General features: G+C 37.4%; 1 protein-coding gene across 2 annotated transcripts in view; it reads left to right on the top strand.

The window, feature by feature from the left end:
• FRS2 (fibroblast growth factor receptor substrate 2) overlaps positions 1-18,398 on the top strand; it is a 50,474-nt gene extending 32,076 nt beyond the window's left edge. For both annotated transcript variants that reach the window (XM_042872791.1, XM_042872792.1), the window contains exons 2-7: positions 1,376-1,482; positions 2,787-2,878; positions 4,648-4,834; positions 7,566-7,724; positions 8,592-8,755; positions 10,880-18,398. In XM_042872791.1, coding sequence (XP_042728725.1) covers positions 2,813-2,878; positions 4,648-4,834; positions 7,566-7,724; positions 8,592-8,755; positions 10,880-11,830 — 1,527 coding nt within the window. In that variant the 5' untranslated portion in view covers positions 1,376-1,482; positions 2,787-2,812 and the 3' untranslated portion in view covers positions 11,831-18,398. The remainder of the gene's footprint in view (positions 1-1,375; positions 1,483-2,786; positions 2,879-4,647; positions 4,835-7,565; positions 7,725-8,591; positions 8,756-10,879) is intronic.
• The last annotated feature ends 1,330 nt before the right edge of the window (positions 18,399-19,728 follow it).

Raw genomic sequence — 19,728 nt, forward strand, 5'->3', positions numbered from 1 at the left:
TGTTTTCTCTCTCTTTCTGCAAGTTTTAGCAAGGAATTTGCTAAACGAAAGCCTGGTAATTAGTGAAAGAGCTGAGTTTTCTGAAAATTGGGCAGAGGTGAGTGAGGTGGTCATTGTGACCCCAGCTGGCTTGGAGTTGTGCTGAACCTCTGCTAAGATGGTTTGTGTGCCAAGCCAAGAAAAATCAAACCTGGCCAGAAAATCTATGTATAACAGATTGGGTAGGGCCATAATTGAAATAGTGCCTATGTGTGTTGCAGAGGGTTTGGTTTTGAATTGTTGAGCATCAAGAAGGCATATGGCTAAAGGGCAAATAAATTATATTGCTGCAAGTTACTGAAACTGGATACTTCTTGGGCACAGGAGAGAACCTATATGTTACATACACAAGTAGACATATCCATCAAATGGTTCAATGAGGTTGTCCCTCTGAGCCTTTGTGACATCTTGGTCTTAATTTCAATTTAAATGCAAATTGCTAATTATTCCTTTTTATTATTATTATTTAATGTGACTGCATTAAAATGTACGCGTAATCCTGTCATCTTTTTTTATACTAAAAATATATATTCAAAAACTATACTAGGAATGTATTTTAAGGGGTTAGACTGAAGTAATCTGTTAGTCTAGTACTTTGCTTCTTAGAGTAGTCAATAGTATATAAATAAGTTGCTCTGAAAGTAATGCCTCCTATTTATTCCAGTGGAATCTGCAACGAAGAGCACAGTAGCACTTTTAGTTAGAGCAAATTCTCAGCTACAAATCATTGTTTTTTGGGAGGCATTACTTTTCCCTCATATGTAGGGAAGGGAATAATAAGAAGGAATGTTCAGTGATCATTCCTGATGTCTTTCCAAAATCTGTAGCAACAACCAGTGAATGGAGGCAATTTATGATTAATATCATGGAGCAAGAATCATGAGGGGTGCAGATGAAAGGGTGTTGTGTTAGCCATACATGTTGGAATTTGTATGTGTTCAGGAGGTAAGCAGGAGACTTAAGCAAAGTGATCTGTGTGTGCTTCTCTGTTTGTCTGCTGTGGTTTGGTTCTGTAAGCAAGAAGCATAAGAGGTGTTTTGCTTTGTTTCTGTGCAGTAAATTGGGCAAAGGGTAGTTGGGGTCCCCAGTGTGACAGGCTGCCCTACAGACAGCGATACTGCATTACTTTCTTCCAAGACCAGATGGTACTAAAATGCTTAGGAAGTTCATAAGACATGAGAATATGTCTAAGGCTCCACTTTAGAATCAGCCTAGCCATGAAGACCTCACTTGATGTAATGTTGCCAAAATAAAATGTCTGTATGTATTTTGTTAGTTTATTTAGCAGCTTATCTTAAAGATGAGAAAAAATTACATTTTTTATTTGCTTTTCTAGTTCTAGGTCAAATGATTAGTTCTGTGACAAGACAGCATGACACTTTGAAGTATGACAGAAGCCCCGATGCCGCAACAGAAGCTGGGAATATTAATGGCCAAATCTAGGTGAGTAATTTTAACCCTGATGGTTCCATGGCTGTTTCATTTCTTCCTCACTGCTGTAGTTGCCATTTCTGCTTTGAAGCAGCATTATGGTTCTTGGTATTCTGAAGTTTTAATATTAGAATATATTGGAGAAAAAATAACAAGCTTGTGTGATTATTGATTGATTTCATCTCCTTTCTTTGACCTTCTTGAGATACGGTCGGTGTACTTCACATATGTTTTTATACTGTGTCTTTCTTTGCAACTCTATAGATTTTTCACCGATTACATTTACTTCAGTTTCCTGTATTATTTACTATGTTTATTAATTGGACTGTTTAAGTTTACTATTCAGTTACCTTTATGGTGATTGCAAAGAATGTCACATGATTACAACAGAAGATTAAGACTGATCTATAGTGGGGTGATAGAAGAAGAAAGTTGTGAGACTTCATTCTGTGGCAGTTTTAGCATACTATTCTATGAATGTCTACTATTTGTACAAAAATTTTTTAATTTAACATCCCAAGAATATAAAATATTTATTTTTTCTTGGTTTATGCATGGTATTAGTTGAATATTTTATTGTTGTGTAGTAAACAGAGTAGACTGTATAACACAATTTAATCTAAAGAAAACTTATTAGCAACTAAAAAACAAACAAACAACAAAAACAAGTTGTAAAATGTGTAGGGCTCTTTTTTCCTTTACTTTGGGTACTAGTTGTATCTACGTTGCTATGTGGGAAGTGTTTTAAAGTAGAAGTGCAGAATCTGAGTACAGGGCTACCACAAGGCCTGGTGTGGCTCCACCTTCCATTGAATGGCAGCCCCCAAGGCAGGGCTGCCTGCGTGTTTGCTGCCTGTGCTTGGCAACCTGAAACACAGAACTGGTGTGGGAGCCACTCAGCGTTGTGTTCAGCAGGCTGAGCTGGGGAGTCTCAGTTAAGGGAAATTGGAAGCCAGGTGGAGAGATCTTGGTTTAGGAGATGAGAATTGCAGCCATTATGTAATTGTTTGGTTTTCTTTTTCCCACCTGCTTGAAGTGCTACAATAGGAATTAAGGTGACACTCCATTGGGTCTGCTTGGTAGTAGCCTCAGCTTCAATTACTGGTAGGGCTTCCATGGCGTACTGTAGTCACTCCATGAGGCCAAATCTAATTTAATTCCTATAAAAAAGTTCTAATCTTTTATTAATTATGTCTGCAAAATTCATCGTGAAAAATTGTAATTAAAGGAGCAAGTTATACTGGGTTGTTCTGTTGATGATGCTCACATAAATAATCCCATTGGCTTTGGTTGTGATTTGTTGATTTTTACTTTAGAGATCACATGGTCTTCTAAAGAAGTCATGGGTAGCTGTTGTAGCTGTCCAGATAAAGAAACTGTCCCAGATAACCATCGAAACAAGTTTAAGGTAAGCACCTGATGTGGTATGCTGTGAATTATTTTGTTGCTTTCTTGAATAGGTATGTGATGGAAAACACCTAAATGAAAATAGGCGAAGAATTAGCTGATGGGTTAAAGCACTGCAGACCTGCAGGTGTCTGTGGCTATGGGTTTATCTTGCCCCTTTGAAAATCTTTTCTTAGCAGCAGTGACAGGAATTCTGTAGACAGGCTGAGTTTCAATCTTCAGGATGGAGAAGCAGCCTCATGTTTTTGGTACAGCTCCATGCAGTTGGTAAAGCCCAGTTAAACGCTACTTCTGGGAGGTTATGGACCATGTGTATAGAGTAAGAGGCGTAACTGGGTAAGTGTATATTATAAACCTGGAAGTGGAGTCAGCAATGAAATATTATAGCACTGCAGATTTTACTTGAAGATCACTGTGAATTATATCATTTGGAGAACTTTTGTGTTTCTTAACTGAAGTAAACATCACGTGTGTGTGCTTCTATCCCTTTTACTGCTGGAATTTACAAGCTTGTGAACGCTTGTTCATGTCTTAACAACAAGAAGCTACTGAAGTCAGTGCCTTTAAGTAAACACAGCTTTGCATAGTCACAACTCAAATTTGCTTCTGTGCTCCAAACTTTCTCTCCAAGTTGGCAAAGGATTGTGATGCTTCCACAGTGAAAAATGATTCATTCGTTGCCTTAGGGCAACGCTGAAATGAGCTTTAAAACAATGGGAATTTCTGGAAATGTTCAATATTATCAGTACAAAAAGCTGAAGGATAAAATTTTTTTCTGTTGTCTTGGGTTTTTAAAATATATTTGACATCACTTTGTGCAACAAGTTCCTCTTTTTCTCCTTGCAGATTTTCTCAATTGTTTGTGTGGTTTTTGTTTTTGTGATTTAGCAGCGGGGGGGGAGAAGATGAAAGAATGTAATTTGCAAAATGAAGAAATTTGACATGAGCCTCAGTGACAGATGAAACTATTTCTGATTCTTTTTAACTGACTAGATTTCGAGTTGAAAATGCTTCTTTAAGGAGTAAAATTAATTGATACAGTAGGGATCTGTATGTAGCCTTTTTACTGGGCAAGAAAGAATTTCACTAAAAGCAGCATTGCAAGATAAAATACATCTGGGGGAAAATACACAGAGTCAGATTTCCATAAAGGAAGCAGAAGACCTCCAACTGGTGTAAGAGCAGAAGGAGTAAGCATGTTAGCTCTAAACATATCGTGTTTTCACGTAAGATAACCATAGAGTATGTGAATTATTTGTTGACATTAAAATGAGACACAAAACAAACTAAGGCAGTCTGAGCACAGTGCAAGGCTCTACAGGTACGTGAAGGAAGCTTCATCTTATAGCCTTTTCTCAGTCCTTTTCTCAGCTGTAAGTGGGGTTACATGACAAAGTAAATATATATATATATTTTTAGAGAAGAGACTTTGAAAGATTTCATTATCTGAGGTATCCCTGTGTAAATACTAGAATGTGTACGTAGCGTCAGCTTAAAACTTCATTAACCTTAATTTTCCTATTTTAAATATCACCACAGATTTTGCAATAATGTTATATGTTCTCACTCATGTTGCTTTTAAATATGTGTTATTTTAATTCTGGGTTGGAAAATTAAAGGAACTGGTTTGATGAGTTTTTTTTCTTAACTTTACCTCAAGGATCGCAAGTCGTACGATGGAACAAATAGAGTGCATTAGTGAAACATTAAGATGATAGTAGTACTGATGCTCAGATACTTACCTAATGCTACTTAAATTCCTTTCTGTAGGTTATTAATGTGGATGATGATGGTAACGAGTTGGGTTCTGGCATAATGGAACTCACAGATACAGAACTAATTTTGTACACCCGTAAAAGGGACTCTGTAAAATGGCACTACCTCTGTCTCCGTCGCTATGGCTACGACTCAAATCTTTTCTCTTTTGAAAGTGGTAGAAGGTGTCAAACTGGACAAGGTATGTAGAATTTTTGTATAAAGAGATTTTCAGAAATGTGTTTGATATCTGAGGACTTGTTTAATCGTTGTGTACTTGCCTGCCCTTGGACAAGGGTTATAATGGGTGTAGTTTTATATGTGGATGCAATTCCTGGAAAAAAGTGGAATGGTCATATGGTAAAATGAGGATTTGAACTGTTTGCAGTTTTTGGGCTGGAGCGCTTGGTGTTTTTGGGTTGATGGCTCTGGTCAGCTTAGAAAGTTTTCACAGGGAAATTTTCCTGCCTTTGGAGTTTGAGTTGGCTTTCAAGGAAGGACAAGGAAAGTTGGGGCTGTGGAGGAATCTTTTAAGAACACAAAGTTTGCTGTTTTTATATTTTTAAGAGACTGAAATGCTGAAATGAACTGGATGTGCCTACTTTTTTTTATTGCCTTCAGCATCACACTTTTGTCTCATCCTCTTCTTGAAACTCATATCGCTTTCATTTGTATCAATGACATAAATCTCAATTTTTTTTTCAAATTTTATATGAAGACTATTAACTCCAGCTATGCTTAGTTATTTTCTGTGTGGCTTTAATCAGAAAAAAGTCAGTTTCCTTTCCGCTCTGAGATCACCCCCATCTTGGCCAAGGTAGGTTTTTCTGTTGCTGTTTGTGACAGCAGTCCCTGATGGAGGAATAGCTGTATTGGCTGAAGGCTGAGCCTCACTTTGCATCTTTATATTGCGATGCAGCTCTGCGTACTTGGAATTCTCGTGTATTGATCTGTTGTGAAATTTGAGTTCTTATTTTCTTAGAGATTTTCAGCATTTAGTAGTGTCTCTGTAAATCGTGTTATTTAGCAGTGGCAGAATATTTTTTAAATTCACTGTTAAGTTAGGAACAATAATGAACTTGATCCTAACCAAACTTGGTCAAACTACATTGTCAAACTACAAAGCAGAGGTAAGGGCAGACAATCATTTTACTGTATGAGTTCAGAATGCATTCTTGATTCGGCTCCTAGTGAGAAACGTTTTCAAATGTTACAAAACACTGTGCATTAAACTAAACTTTCAGACTTCTAAGGAGAAAATTGTGAACTCTGGTATGAAAAAATGCACTTAAATGGATTTTTGCATGTTTAATTCACTACTTCTTTTAAATGTATAAAATAGATACTAATGAAATTCAATTGAAATTAGTATTTTGAAAGTTCTTTTCCACAGCCTTTTACCAAGTCTGCAAGCTTTTTCGCTGACTCTACAACTCTCTTTTATGCTTCTAATTTCCTTTTCTTTTCAAGAGAAGAGTAAGCAGACTTTATGAGCAGCAACCCTTTCCTCCCTCTTTTGTTTCTCGCCTTCCTTACATAATATTAAGTACTGTGAATATTAAGAAAAAAGAAATCAGCCAGAAAATGTTCTCCCTGCTGCCATTCTGCAGTGGTGCATTGTTCCTGAGGCCTATAGTAGCATTTGTGGGTACGGTTGCAGAACTTTGTCATCAGTTGATGAGATGACCAAAAAATGCTTCCTTTGAGAATACACAAGAATTTTGCCCTGCCACTTTTACCAATTGTCCTAGTCAGTGTTCTTGTTGTTTGTTTCTTAGATTTTTCTTTTTTGACCTGTTAAGGTTTAAGTATCCAGTGCAAATTTTTGGAAATACAGCAAAAATGAAATATAGGCTTTAGAAGCACATAAAAGGTAGAAGCAGCTCTACAGCTGTTGTGTTGCAAGCATGGAACTTATTCATTACACTACCTGAATACTGGTTGTTGACAGACATTCCTCTCAGCCCATGTGGTGTGTTCCCATTGAGGTTTGTGAGCTTCTGCCATATGGAGCATTTCTGGTACTTCTTTTGCAGTCCCGTGTCCATAAATAAATATATGGTGATAGTAGTTGCCAGCATGTTGCATTTTTGCGCTAGCAGAAATTGCGGTAGAGGTGGTTTTTAGTGAAGAGTGTTTTAAGATTGTGATACTCATTAAAAAAAAAAAAAAAAGAGCACCTGCAGCCACGTGTAACAAGCATGTCAACTTTAACTTCATGCTTTCAATGGAAGAATAACCCAAAGCTGCGACTTTGCTGGTGAGGGTAAGTTGGGGCGCTCCCTGCTGTTCAAAGGCAAAGTGGCACAATACACACATCAAACACACGGTATTGCTGCTGACTTTGTGTTCTGTGTCTATCCCTTTAGCCAAAACCAACTGGTTTGTTGCTGTCTGTTTCATGCAGTTTGTCCTACTAGCTTTACATTTTAATCTTCTTAAGAAACTTAACTTTTTTGCAGTGTTTAAATTCTTCTTTCCCCTCATGCAGGCATCATACAGCAATTTAATAGAAATCTGGTTTAACAAATGTGATCTTCTAGCATCACAATAGTTTCATTTAGGTTTTTTTGTAGGCATCCTTGTTATCAACTTAAAAGAAATCTTTCTGTTTGTGTTCCTTTTTTTTTTTTTCTTTTTTACCCCTCGTTTAGCCCTCAAAACTTAGTTTTGCTTTTAACGGAATCGATTTCTGTTCCATGTTAACTTTGGGTGCATGGGAAATGTGTTCTCCTATCAGATAAACACTTGAAAGGATCTCACTGTATTTGTGTGTGTTTTGCTGCAATAAAAATGTCTAAACTTTTTTTCTTCCTTAGCAGGTATTCATGATGTGGATTCCAGTTATTTTGCTTGAAAGTTATATACATATATATAGTAAGTTATGCTTCTTTTAAAGGATTTTGATTTTTTTTTTTCTTGTGTATTTATAGGAATCTTTGCCTTTAAATGTGCCCGTGCAGAAGAGCTATTTAATATGTTGCAAGAGATAATGCAGAATAATAGTATAAATGTGGTAGAAGAACCAGTAGTAGAAAGGAATAACCATCAAACTGAGTTGGAAGCTCCAAGAACCCCTCGAACACCTACCAGTAAGTATGGTTATACTAGGAAATGACATACCTGAATATAATGTGGTATTTAGTTTTAAATTAGTGGGTTTTTCCCCTTAATTTGCATGAAATTTTAAGTAACTAAATGCTATTTTCAGCTGAGAGGTTAATTACTAGCAACACATTCTCTTGAGGCACTTGCTGAAGATTCTGTTTACAGAATTTACAGAAGTCCTGGGAGCAAAATTTCTGTAGTCAAGTTTTTTAGCTTTAAGAAATAAGCTTTGGGAATTTGATTTTTGCACTGCTTAAACATATACCTGTGCAGTTGCTCTGCTATATGTCACCATGTTTTTCTTGCAGTGTTTCAGAGAGATGTTAACGTTAGTCAGTGCTTCAGCCTTTTGGTTAGGGAGAAGTTAATAACATTATCACATCTACAGTGGATTTGGCAACTTGCTGTGGGTAGGTGGATGGGTAGAATGAAGTCTTATCAAAACTGCTGGAGGATTTGAGCTAATCCCAGGCAGATACCAAGATGCCTGAATGTGGAATTCAGAGAAATAGAAAGTTAAGTTTAAAAAAAAAAAAAAATCCTGTATTTATTTATTTTTAAAGTAGGCATGATTTCAATGGTAGAAAAAAAAGTTGGGTAGGGAGCTTATTGGGAAAACTGTGGTGTGTTGTACACCTTGATTTTGGTGGTTGCTTCAGATGTCTTTCCCAGTAAGTACTGGGATGTTCTACTCCTGCAGCTCCTCAGCAAATCTGCCTTGTGAATATTTAATAGTTTCATATTTTTTATTTCTTTTGAAAGTTGAGGATTAATATATAAAATGTATTTTACTTGGATACAGTAAAATGTTCTGCTCTAATATGGTTTTGCTTATTTTCTGATTGAATCAGCTCCTGGGTTCAATGCACAGAGTTTACCTAATGGCTATCCCAGATATCCGTCTTTTGGAGATGCTTCATCACATCCTTCCAGCAGGCACCCTTCTGTTGGAAGTGCACGCCTCCCCTCTGTTGGTGAAGAATCAACGCATCCTCTACTTGTAGCAGAGGAGCAAGTGGGTATTTTTTTTCCTTGTGTAGTTCATGTCCAACATTTGTTCAGATTTTTCTCCTGTTTATTCTGTAGGCTTATGTTTTCATTTTTTGTGCTTTTCAGTCAGGTGTAATGTATTTCTACTGTATGTTAGTAGTCAGAAAAGTACTTGTTTTGTCTCTTTAAAATGATACTTTCTAGGATAGTTTGCTGAGGATTTGAAGTTTTTATATAAGAGTTGAGGTATAGAAAGGATGTATTTGCATATGCTCTTTTCAAAAATTTCATAAACTATTTCTAAACACTTAAGTTGGACTTCACAGAGAGAGATCTTGGTCAAAATTATTCACACCTAAATCTTCTATTTGTTAAATAATGGAATAATTTAAGTTAAAAGCGATCTTTACAGTCCTTTAGGTCTTACTGTGGAGTTAAGAGGAGAGACCTGCACAAAGCCCTGTCCTGTCATGTTTCGAACACTGAGTGGTGATCCCACAATGTCTCTGAGCTTGACCACCTTACTGTCAAAGCATTTTTCCCTTACTCAAATTTCTCCTGTTACAGCTGGTGTTGATTGCCCTTTACGCTTTTGTTGAACATCTCCCAAAAGTTTCTGACTCTGTCTTCTCTTTAACTGTCTAAAAACAGTTGAAAAGTGCTATTAAATTGCTTCCTAGCCTTTACTTAAGGCAACAATGACATCTCTCTTGGCTTCTCCGTGTATATCGTGTGTTCCAGTGCCTCTAATCATGACCCTTCACTGAACTCTCTCCAGTACATTGGTGTCTTTCCTCTTCTGGGAGCCATCAGTCCAGATTCAGTATCAACAGTACTGAATTGAAGATAATAATTACTTTCCTTAACCTGCTGGCTGTGTTTTAAGTAACACAAACCAATAGACATTTTGTATTCATTGCTGCAAGGGTGCACTGGTGATTCACATTCAACTTAGACCTCTGGTGCCTTTCTACAAGACTTTCATCTAGTCAGTTATTACCTGGTCTGTGTTGTCAGTATTGTTCCATGCCAGGCACTGGACTTTACGTTTGCCTTGCTGAACTTCATGAGGTTTATGAGGCCATTTTTTTAGGTTACTGAGGTCCTCAATGAAAACCTCGCCAGTCTGAGAAAGAACACTATCAGAAACTTTGAGGCTTTTCTCATCATTCAGGTTGCTGATGAAAATGTTAGTTAAGTTTAATAAAATATAATCTGGTGGTAAGAAAAAACTGTTGAAAATAAAAGAAGGTGAGCAGTGCAAAGTGAACTGTCTTTTGGGAGAGAATTAGGTTGGAGCCACCACAGAAAATTTTAGGAGTTGTTGTTACTGCAGACTGAATGAGTTTAAAGAATCAGTGTAGAGTCAAGTGAGCTGTAAATAACACTTCAATTTGTAGAGCTTGACAGAGAAGTTGTAAAGGTGGGGTGAGTCCTGCTGTCAAATACTGCCCTTGCTATTTGAGTGTGCAGGCAAAGTCTAAGTTTAGAGGTGGTGTTCTTTAGTCTTTCCCTTTCAGACTTATATGTTGCTCTGATGTGGGAACTTGGAAGGATAAATTAGTATCTTCCTGTCTGTTTTTGTGGCATCTGCTGTTAACTCCTGCTACTTCTTAATTCTGAGTGCCACGGTTCATATGGAAATGCAGTTTTTCTGTTTCAGCTTCTGGTATGAGGAAGCTGTTGGTTCTTGAAGAAGGAATGCCTGTTCTTTCTGAAAGCTAATCTCATTCTCACTCTTGAACTTAGTGGTATACAAGGTGCAGTCCTGATTTTATATACATATATATTTTTAATGGACAGCAGATTTCCTTTCCAGTGTGGAAATTAGAAAGATAAATTTAGCCAAAGCAACTCTGGAATTTTTGGTCACTGTCATGGTATGAGAGGACAAAGCAGAACTCTGCTTTACTAATTTGTCCAAGTGTACTAATGAGCTGGGCTAAAAAAGCCCAACGTTTCCGTGACCAGAGCAGAGCTGGAATAGAACCTGAAAAGCTGCAACTAGAACTCAGCTAAATTCTACTCTTTTATTAGAGTAACGGTAACAAAACCAGCAATAAAGCAACAGTAATGAAAATAGAGCACAGCTCAACAAAATGTGACAGAGACAGCATAATTTCCTTTATTTTTTTTTTCTCCCTTTCAGGTGCACACTTACGTCAACACTACTGGTGTACAAGAGGAAAGAAAAAATCGATCGAGTGTGCATGCGCCACTGGAATCAAAGCTTTCAAACACTGAAACAACTAAAGTAAAAGAAGATCAGATATGTACTGATGACAGAGATGCTCACGTTCTCCTGGAGCCTGAAGGAGTCAAGTTTGTTTTAGGACCAACCCCTGTTCAAAGGCAATTAATGGAAAGAGAGAAACTGGAGCAACTTGGGAGAGACCAAGTTAGTGGCAGCAGCACAAACAATACTGAATGGGACACTGGGTACGACAGTGATGAACGTAGAGAAACACCATCTGGTAATAAGTTGGTGTATGAAAATATAAATAGGTTATCAATCCCTAGTGCCTCGGGGGTCAGGAGAGGTCGTTTGACATCCACCAGTACCTCAGATACCCAGAACATTAACAACTCTGCTCAGAGGAGAACTGCGCTGTTGAACTATGAGAACTTGCCATCCTTGCCTCCAGTTTGGGAATCCCGCAAGCTGAGTAGAGATGAAGATGACAGTTTAGGACCAAAGACCCCATCTCTGAATGGCTACCACAATAACCTAGATCCAATGCATAATTATGTCAATACAGAGAATGTAACAGTACCATCAAGTGCTCATAAAATAGAATTTCCACGACGTCGGGACTGTACCCCAACAGTCTTTAACTTTGACATTAGACGTCCGAGTTTAGAACACAGGCAGCTCAACTACATACAGGTTGACTTGGAAGGTGGCAGTGACTCCGACAACCCTCAGACTCCCAAAACCCCCACCACTCCACTTCCACAAACTCCAACCAGGCGCACAGAGCTGTATGCTGTGATAGACATTGAAAGAACTGCTGCTATGTCAAGCCTGCAAAAAGCACTGCCCCGAGATGATGGTACTTCTAGGAAAACTAGACATAACAGTACTGACCTGCCTATGTGAGCCTGGGAAGCATTAAATCATTTGCACCTTTTGTGAAGTTTATAAAATTGAAGATGCAAGTACTTTGCATTTCTTAACACTAACGCCTTTTATAGACTAATAGAACTTTTTCTGCATACTTCATGTACTTGTCTAACTAAAGGGAATTAATGTAGAGCAAGTATTCATTTACGTAACACTATTTCATTCTATGGTAGTAATTACTGCATAGCAGCATCGCCACCTTTCACAGTGCCTCTTTAAATTGATTAGAGTCTGAGTGACATGCCAGTTTTGAATTTATAAATATTCTGGTTTGGTGCCTATAGTCGTTAATGGCATTTATAACACTTTTTAAAGCCTCTTGATATATGTGTTATTAGCAGGTAAACCTAATCTTTCAAGACAGATATCTACATTCGTTTCTCATTGACGTGGCTCCTTCAGAATGAAATGTATGTAATTCATTAACTCAGTTTGATGTACACAAGATGTATTGGTTCATCTCAAGGGATATAAATACCAAACTTTTTTTTTTTCTTCTTCATCAAAGACCATATGGGCAAGAAGGCATTTAATTCCCTGTAGTTTTCTTTAAGTGGTGTGATATTTGAGAGGTCACATCAAAGTCCGTTGATCATTGCTATAAACACATCTAAACCCAGCCTTAAGCTACTTCAGATAGAAGAGAATTCCAAGTGGCATATCATGTTCTCTGTGAAATCAGATGGATTTTAGAGTTTTTTTGTGAAGGAATTCACAGGTTGGCTATATGAATTAAGGCCCTTTTGTCATTTCTTAGTTCACTGTGCCTTCCTTTCTTTGCATTTGTGTTTCTTTTTATCTGTTGTTTTAAGAGTCAAAATTTTGTACATAGCTTTAATTATTGTTCAGGGTTGTGTATGTGTTTGTCTCACTCTCTGCATTTGACAAAGAAAGACTCTTGAAGGTCAAATGTTTGTCTTTGTCCAGCGTTGTACTTCTTTATGCCTGACTGAGATATCCCAGCTCTCCAGCAGCATGCATTATTGCACAACTGGAAAGGTTTATTATGCAGTCATTGTCTTCCTCTAAAGATTCAGACACAGGTTACGTGGGAGTCAGGGTACTGGACTTCGTAGTTCTTTGTAGGAAACTGTACATTCTAGCAATGTGCATCCATAGTTGATAGTATAATTTAGAAAGAAATGTAGTAAATTATCTGAAGGTAGTATTATCTATGAGTATACTTCTTTTCCTTTTTGCAGTTGGTGAATTTGGTTTCAATAATAGCTGCACAGTGTTACAGGTACATCCAAGCAGAATGTCATTTGAATATGCCAGATGCACCCTTAGTAGAAATTGTTTCCTTTTCTCAATGCTCTGAATAATTTTAGAATTCTGGCAGTATTGCAGGTGCACCTTGGTACTAGCAGCAGCAGAGGTTACTCTTGAGCCTGTAAAGGAACTGACACTTGTGAACTGGTGTGATGTAAAATAACCCTTGAACTTTGTGAGGAAAAACATGCAAGAAAAGCCATGTGAAGATCTGAAAAATAAATAAGGGTCTTCATGCAATATTTAAAGCTGTGTTATTTAAAAATATATATATTTTTTCAGGTTTTTAAATTGGAGTGTATCCCTGTATCTTTGTTAACTCTTTCTTTGGTCTTCTCTCAGTTTTTAGTGGTAGCAACGGTAGCATCTGAAATACATGTTTCTTGCCACATCATTAAGGGATATCAGGCAAGCTTTTAACTGAAAGACTTTAATTATTCTTTATAGACTGTGTGGTATCGAAATACCAGGTTTACAGAGAACACAATTTGCAGAAGTAAGAGATGGATGTGCTGAGACCATTACGAGGAACTTAATGAGATAATTAATGATTTCATTGTCAACCTATGCAAACTGTTGTGATAGATTTTTTGATTTGTGGGGAGAACTTGGTATTCAAGAAGGTGAAGACTACCTAGAACTAGAGATTTTTACAGGTCTGCAGTGTTAATGCTCCTTCATATCTTTTCCGTTGCTTTACCTTGTGTTATGGACCAGTCGTACTGAAGAGAAGCTATGAGGTGTTGCACAATACTAGGTTAATGATGCTGGTGTGGTTCTTGTTCTTAATTTAGGAACATATGTTTAAGCACACTTAAATCTGTGAGCCAGCCTACTGCTTCAGCATGTGTTTTGAGGCAAATGTGTGTGATCTAGATAGCTGCCTAGAAGTATTTGGTCCTCATCTGTATGGTACAGGTGCCTCAAATTCTGATTAACTGAACCCCTGTAACACAGCTGTGAGGCAGAGGAGCAATATTCATAATTGTCAGATAGGGAAACAGACCTAGTGCAGGTCCAAAGTAAGCTGCCAAAATTACAAGAAAGATCCCTCCTTAGTTCTGGTGCACTGCCCTATGCATTTATCCTAGTCTCAAAAGAAGAGATGATCTGAATAATATATATATATATATATTTTTTTTTTAATGTAAGTTTCACAGTACTTCATGTGGGGTATTTTCTTAGGTCTGGTCCCCAGAACTGAGAACTCATTGAGATTTTGTTCTCTATGATTTCTGAATGCATAGCCATGGCATTATTTTTCTTCTTGTTTTTAATATATACTAAATGAAATACTCACCGAGCAGAGTCAAGTGAAAACTTTGTGTAGCCTTAGCTATATTAACAAATCTGGCACCATATGTTCTAGGACTATATTTTATATCCTCTTCTACAGGTGGAATAACACTTTCTTGTTTTGTGTAAGCTGCAAACGTACTGGGTGGTCCCGTTACCTGCACTGCTCATCTTTAGCCTTCTTTTTATTTCTCTATTTTATGACCCTTGAAGTAGATGTAGTTGTGATGCACTTTACCCTTTGAGACTTGGTAAATGTATTTTCAGTCTCTTTAAAGGTTGTGTTGTTAGGTTTAGTGTCTGTAATTTAGGATTGAGTTTTCAGCTGAAGTCTCACCACAGTATTTAGCTCGTATTTATTTTGGCCCCACAGGTGTATAGAGTGAGAACCTTCAAGTAGGTAACAAATTTCTGTAGTAACTAAGACTAAGTTTCTACACAGTAGGTCCTACAAGAATGGCAACACCGCTACCAGTTCTACTGTTCTTCCATAGCATGCAATTGGCTGCTGCCCTTCAAGCACGTTTAACGAGGGAAAGCCTTTAACTGTAGATATTCCTTCAGTGCAATGACTTGTGAAAGACATTGGAGTATCTTTTAAAGAAAGAAAATGTCAAAGCAGTGACCAAAAGTATGTAATAAAATTGTACTGGAAATACACTCAGTGAGAATCTAATCCGTTGGTTGTATAACAAAAATATTTCTCCTCAAATCGATACGAAGAGGGAATCCAATTTTAATTTGGTAGTGTTTCCCTGCAGCTCCAGAAGAAAATTAAAAAATGACTTTTAGCCGTTATTCCTGACTGTTTTTTTTCCCCCCATAAGTACGTTTTGCATATGTGTTAAATTTAATGGTGTGCATTGAAACGCTATTCTTACTAAAGTCTACGAACCTTTTGTAGAAATCTGAAGGGTTTTAAATATATTGCATATCATAAACTGCTTAATTTCCACCCCCCTCGCTGCCCCAGGTACCTAAACATTCTTGTGTATTTAAAGCTCTGAATAGGGCTTCGGTATAGAAATGACCAGGGAAGGATCTTAGCTGTATCAGGTTCAAAACAACGTCAGAGAAAGGGCTGCTCTTTTGCTGGAAACTGGCCAGCAGTTGCTTTTGCTGGATTTTTGACTGTGTGTTTGCTCAGAATCTGTTTTTTATGTAACTGTTTCACATTGAGATGGAATCATGAAATGGTAAATTGCCTTCACTGTTGGGGAAGTAAAACTGCAAGTTCTGGTCAGCTTCATATACTACTTTGAGCATATCATGCTGTATTTGATTTGGACCTCTATTTCTGAGCAGTATTCTCCTCTTTGTGTAATGTGGATTCAATGGTGGGTTGTTTTGTTTTTTTTTTTTGCACTGTACGAACTAACCTAGTGGTTGCAAATAAGATAAAACTGATTTATTAGGAACTGGTAGTTGACTGGGATCTGAAGTTTTTCTGTAACCCCAAGAAGCCAAAAGAAAATTGAACCTTCTTGTTTGATAGACAGAATTAAGTGGTTTTGGAATTTATTCTTAAGATCTTTTCCCATCTTTTCTTTGATACAACAAATCAGGTGTTTATATTTGACAGTATTCACTTAATATCAACTTAAATTCATTTACATCTTTATTTTAAATTCATATACACTCCAAAAAAAAAAAAAAAAAAAAGAAAAAAAAAAGAAAAAAAAGAAGAAATTCCATCACAAAAGACTGCGTTAAGATGGAGTCAAGGCTGTTGGCGTCCTTCATACATAGCGTGCATTGAAAAGACACAAAGTCATGAGCAAAGGTCCTTTCACAATCTTTAGAAATTACTTCCTCCTTTGGACAAGATAAGTGAATTAAAAAAAAGTCTTAGTAACTGTAACTCTGACCATTTGTACGTTATTTCTTGTGATATTGTGCTGTAAGGTATGTGACTAAGTTGTCAGATGTCTTATGAGGATGTTATCCTAATGTGGTGTTTGCTCCAGATTAACGCAGTGTTTTGTTTGGAACTGTAGGTGTACAGATAGAACATGAGATATAAAGTTACCTTTATGGTTGATGAAACGAGTTTTGGACATTTCTATATTTTTTATATATTACAAAGGGCATTTTGAATTCTTTTCTTGCAGTTTTAATAATTACTTCGTGTGGCAATATACATACATTGTGACACTGTTTTCTGATATACCCATTACTTTGGTGTAATTCTATTTTATGTAGCAAATATGTGTATATACAAAGGAGATTCTGTACAAATCCGATTATGAAATAGGCTCGAGCCCTTTGGAACAGGGACTGTCTTCCTGCGTGTCTGCAAAGCCCTTCATGCCTCGGGGTCCCAGCCACAGCTCCCATCCGAGACCTGTGGTGAATAAACTGTCAAGAGATGAATGTGAAGGAGCAGCTGTTCTACTCTCTGAAGAACCTCAGTACAAAGGTGCCATGAAGCTCACCTTGCCGCTCCTCAGTGCCATGCCATGTGTGGTTACTCCCAACCACTTGCCAGCAGCCCAGAGAGCCTGGGGTCGGTGCGTCCTTTGCTCTGGTCCTGTCCTTTGGCAATAGAAAAGGAAGTCTGAGGTAGGAGCTTTGATGTCAGAGAATCTGCCTTCCTAGTGCTTGGGCCTCATGCAGCATCCCTTGAAGCCAAACTAATTCATACCTGCGTCTGGGCCTCCGAGTGTGTTCCTACAAGATTGAGTTCTGCTGACAGCAGCTCTGTTGTACCTGAGGACCTTGTTGGTCAAGTTCTTCAGGAATGGTCTAAAAATACTGTAAAAATATAAATATATTTAATTACATGTACTGAAAACAGAAATCCTATTTGTTGTGGTCAGAGTTCAGATTACTATGTGAGTTTTGATTTCGTAGTCGTACCTGCATATATATTGCTTTAACTATGTTGTATGAGAGGAAGTGATTCTAAAGTGTGTGAAAGGTCAGGATTACACCTGTATTTGTAATGGTTGTGTTATTTAGGAATGGATATCAGTGAACTTAACTCCATATTAATGCAGTTTTTTTGCATTAGAATATGTGTGTATATCATACACCTGCATTTTATATATAATATATTATATATTTGGTACTAACTTTGTATTTCCCCTGAAATTTGCCAAATCTTGAAGACAAATGTTCTCACTTGTAAGACTTTGGTACTTAATAACTGAATGTATATGAAATGCTCTGGTATGAAAGACAGCAATGTTGTAGAGTTCCCCACGATACAGATGTCTCAACCAGCAGGCATGTTGCCTTTTTTTGCGTGTTACATCTCAATCCACTGCAGCATCACCTTATGTCTCATGAAATATTGTCTGTGTTTTACCTAAACTGCGGAGCTGCCCTTACAATACAGCTGACAACAGTTCTATCGTGTGTGCTGGCTGGTAGGAATAAGAATACAATAGTCACCAGTGTGCCACAAATGCATTTATTAAATGCAGAAATACACATTTCTACAAAGGCCAAAATCTTATGTTGTATGTTCCTTTCTTGTCATTATATTGTATGATATTGTAAGATTATTGTATGTCCTAATTTGCATTATAAAATGTTTTTCCTACTTAAAGGCATAAATATAGCAACTTTGTATAAAGGTAGCTTTCTAGATTTTTATTTCTTTTATATAAAAAGGTCTAAACAGTGAGAGTATCATTGCCAAACTGTTTATAAAATTTCAGTTAATTTACCCTGTTTGATGAATTTGTTTTTACAAACATTCCATATTTCTTTTAAGAAAATTATATTATACTATGCAGAAAGAGTGTATTTTTATGCCATTCCACGTTAATCTTAAAACAAAAAAACCTTGAAAAACAATTTCCCCCCTTGTTTTAAGCTATCCTTACTGAGAAAGCTTACCAAATGTTCCTTTTTAAAGATGTGTTATGTATTACGACAACATTTTCCCCTTTACCAGTGCCAACTTCATTTGGAAAAAAAAAAATAATAATTGTAGCATGGCAATAAACTATTGATTTTACATTGAAAACAATGTGTGGGTTACTTCAATATTTACTACTGTGAGTGCTGATACATACTGCATTAGTCGCCTTTTTTGCTTTTCTTCAAGTCATTGCTTCAAGGCAATGATAAATAGCTATTTTTTCCCTCTAGTATTCCATTCAGTGGTGGGAAGACAATCCAGAAGACAGTGACCCGGTGTTTGTAAATTTTTCTACAGGCTTTTGTTTCCTTTTTGTTAGAGCTCTGTTCCTTTCTTCTGCCCATAGGCCTGGATTTTTGTTGTTGTACTGCTGCTATCTGCTACTTGTTAGCAAATCACCGTCAAGTTATTAAATGACTAAGATTTAATAAAGCCTGAACTTTTTCTTTTAGCGTTGTACCCAATGATTTCAGAAAGCGTAATAGGAAAAATAAATACAAGGTTGAAGCCCTGTCCAGATGGCCTCTACGATTTCCTCCAGAGATGATAAAATGTAGTGATCTTGTCCTGCATGATGCAAGATTTAGATTAGTTTGAATTAGTAACTAATTTATCGTAGAACTAAACTATCATATAACAAAATTATCATACAATGGCTTGAGTTGGAAGGAACTTAAAGACCATCTAGTTCCAAGCTCCTGCCGTGGGCTGGTTGCCACCCACCAGCTCAGGCTGCCCAGGGCCCCATCCAACCTGGCCTTGAACACCTCCAAGGATGGGGCATCCACAGCTTCTCTGGGCAGCTGTGCCAGGGCCTCACTACCCTCACAGTGGACAATTTCTTCCTTATATCTAATTTAAATGAGCCCTCTTTCTGTGTGTAGCTATAACCCCATGTCCTGTCACAGCACTCCTTGACAAAGAGCTTTGCTGTAGGTCCCTGTTTAGGTAATGAAAGGCTGCGCTGAGGTTTCCCCAGAGCCTTCTCTTCTTAGGCTGAGCAGTTTCAGTTCTTTCAGCTTGTCTCCATAGTAAAATCCGAATAAGTGATAAATAAAATTAATAATGTGAGGGATATAGTTGCTAAAATATCATGCAACTGATGTAATCCGTCGCTGTTACCAGTAAAAATATGTTGTGTTCTGAAATTTTGAAGTTGACGTACATGATGTTTAAAAGCCAATTCTCCACCAATAATGCTACAGACTGCTCTTGAAAGCACAATAATACATGTGTTATTCTACAGCATCCAAAGGGCTGGATTTTGTGATGATTGTTTTCCCTGAGCGTTGGGCCTGCACTGGACCTGGAGCTGAGGGGCACAGAGCATGCAGAACAGTCGGCTCCAGAGCTGAAACGTGCAGCATAGTCTGCTCTAGACAGTCATCCCATAACAGGGTGAGGTGAGAAGTAGTATCAGTTTAAGGAGCTTCTG

Source organism: Lagopus leucura, unplaced genomic scaffold (genome assembly GCF_019238085.1).
Source record: "Lagopus leucura isolate 7727_CA_CO unplaced genomic scaffold, USGS_WTPT01 Super-Scaffold_100008, whole genome shotgun sequence".
Classification (NCBI taxonomy): domain Eukaryota; kingdom Metazoa; phylum Chordata; class Aves; order Galliformes; family Phasianidae; genus Lagopus; species Lagopus leucura.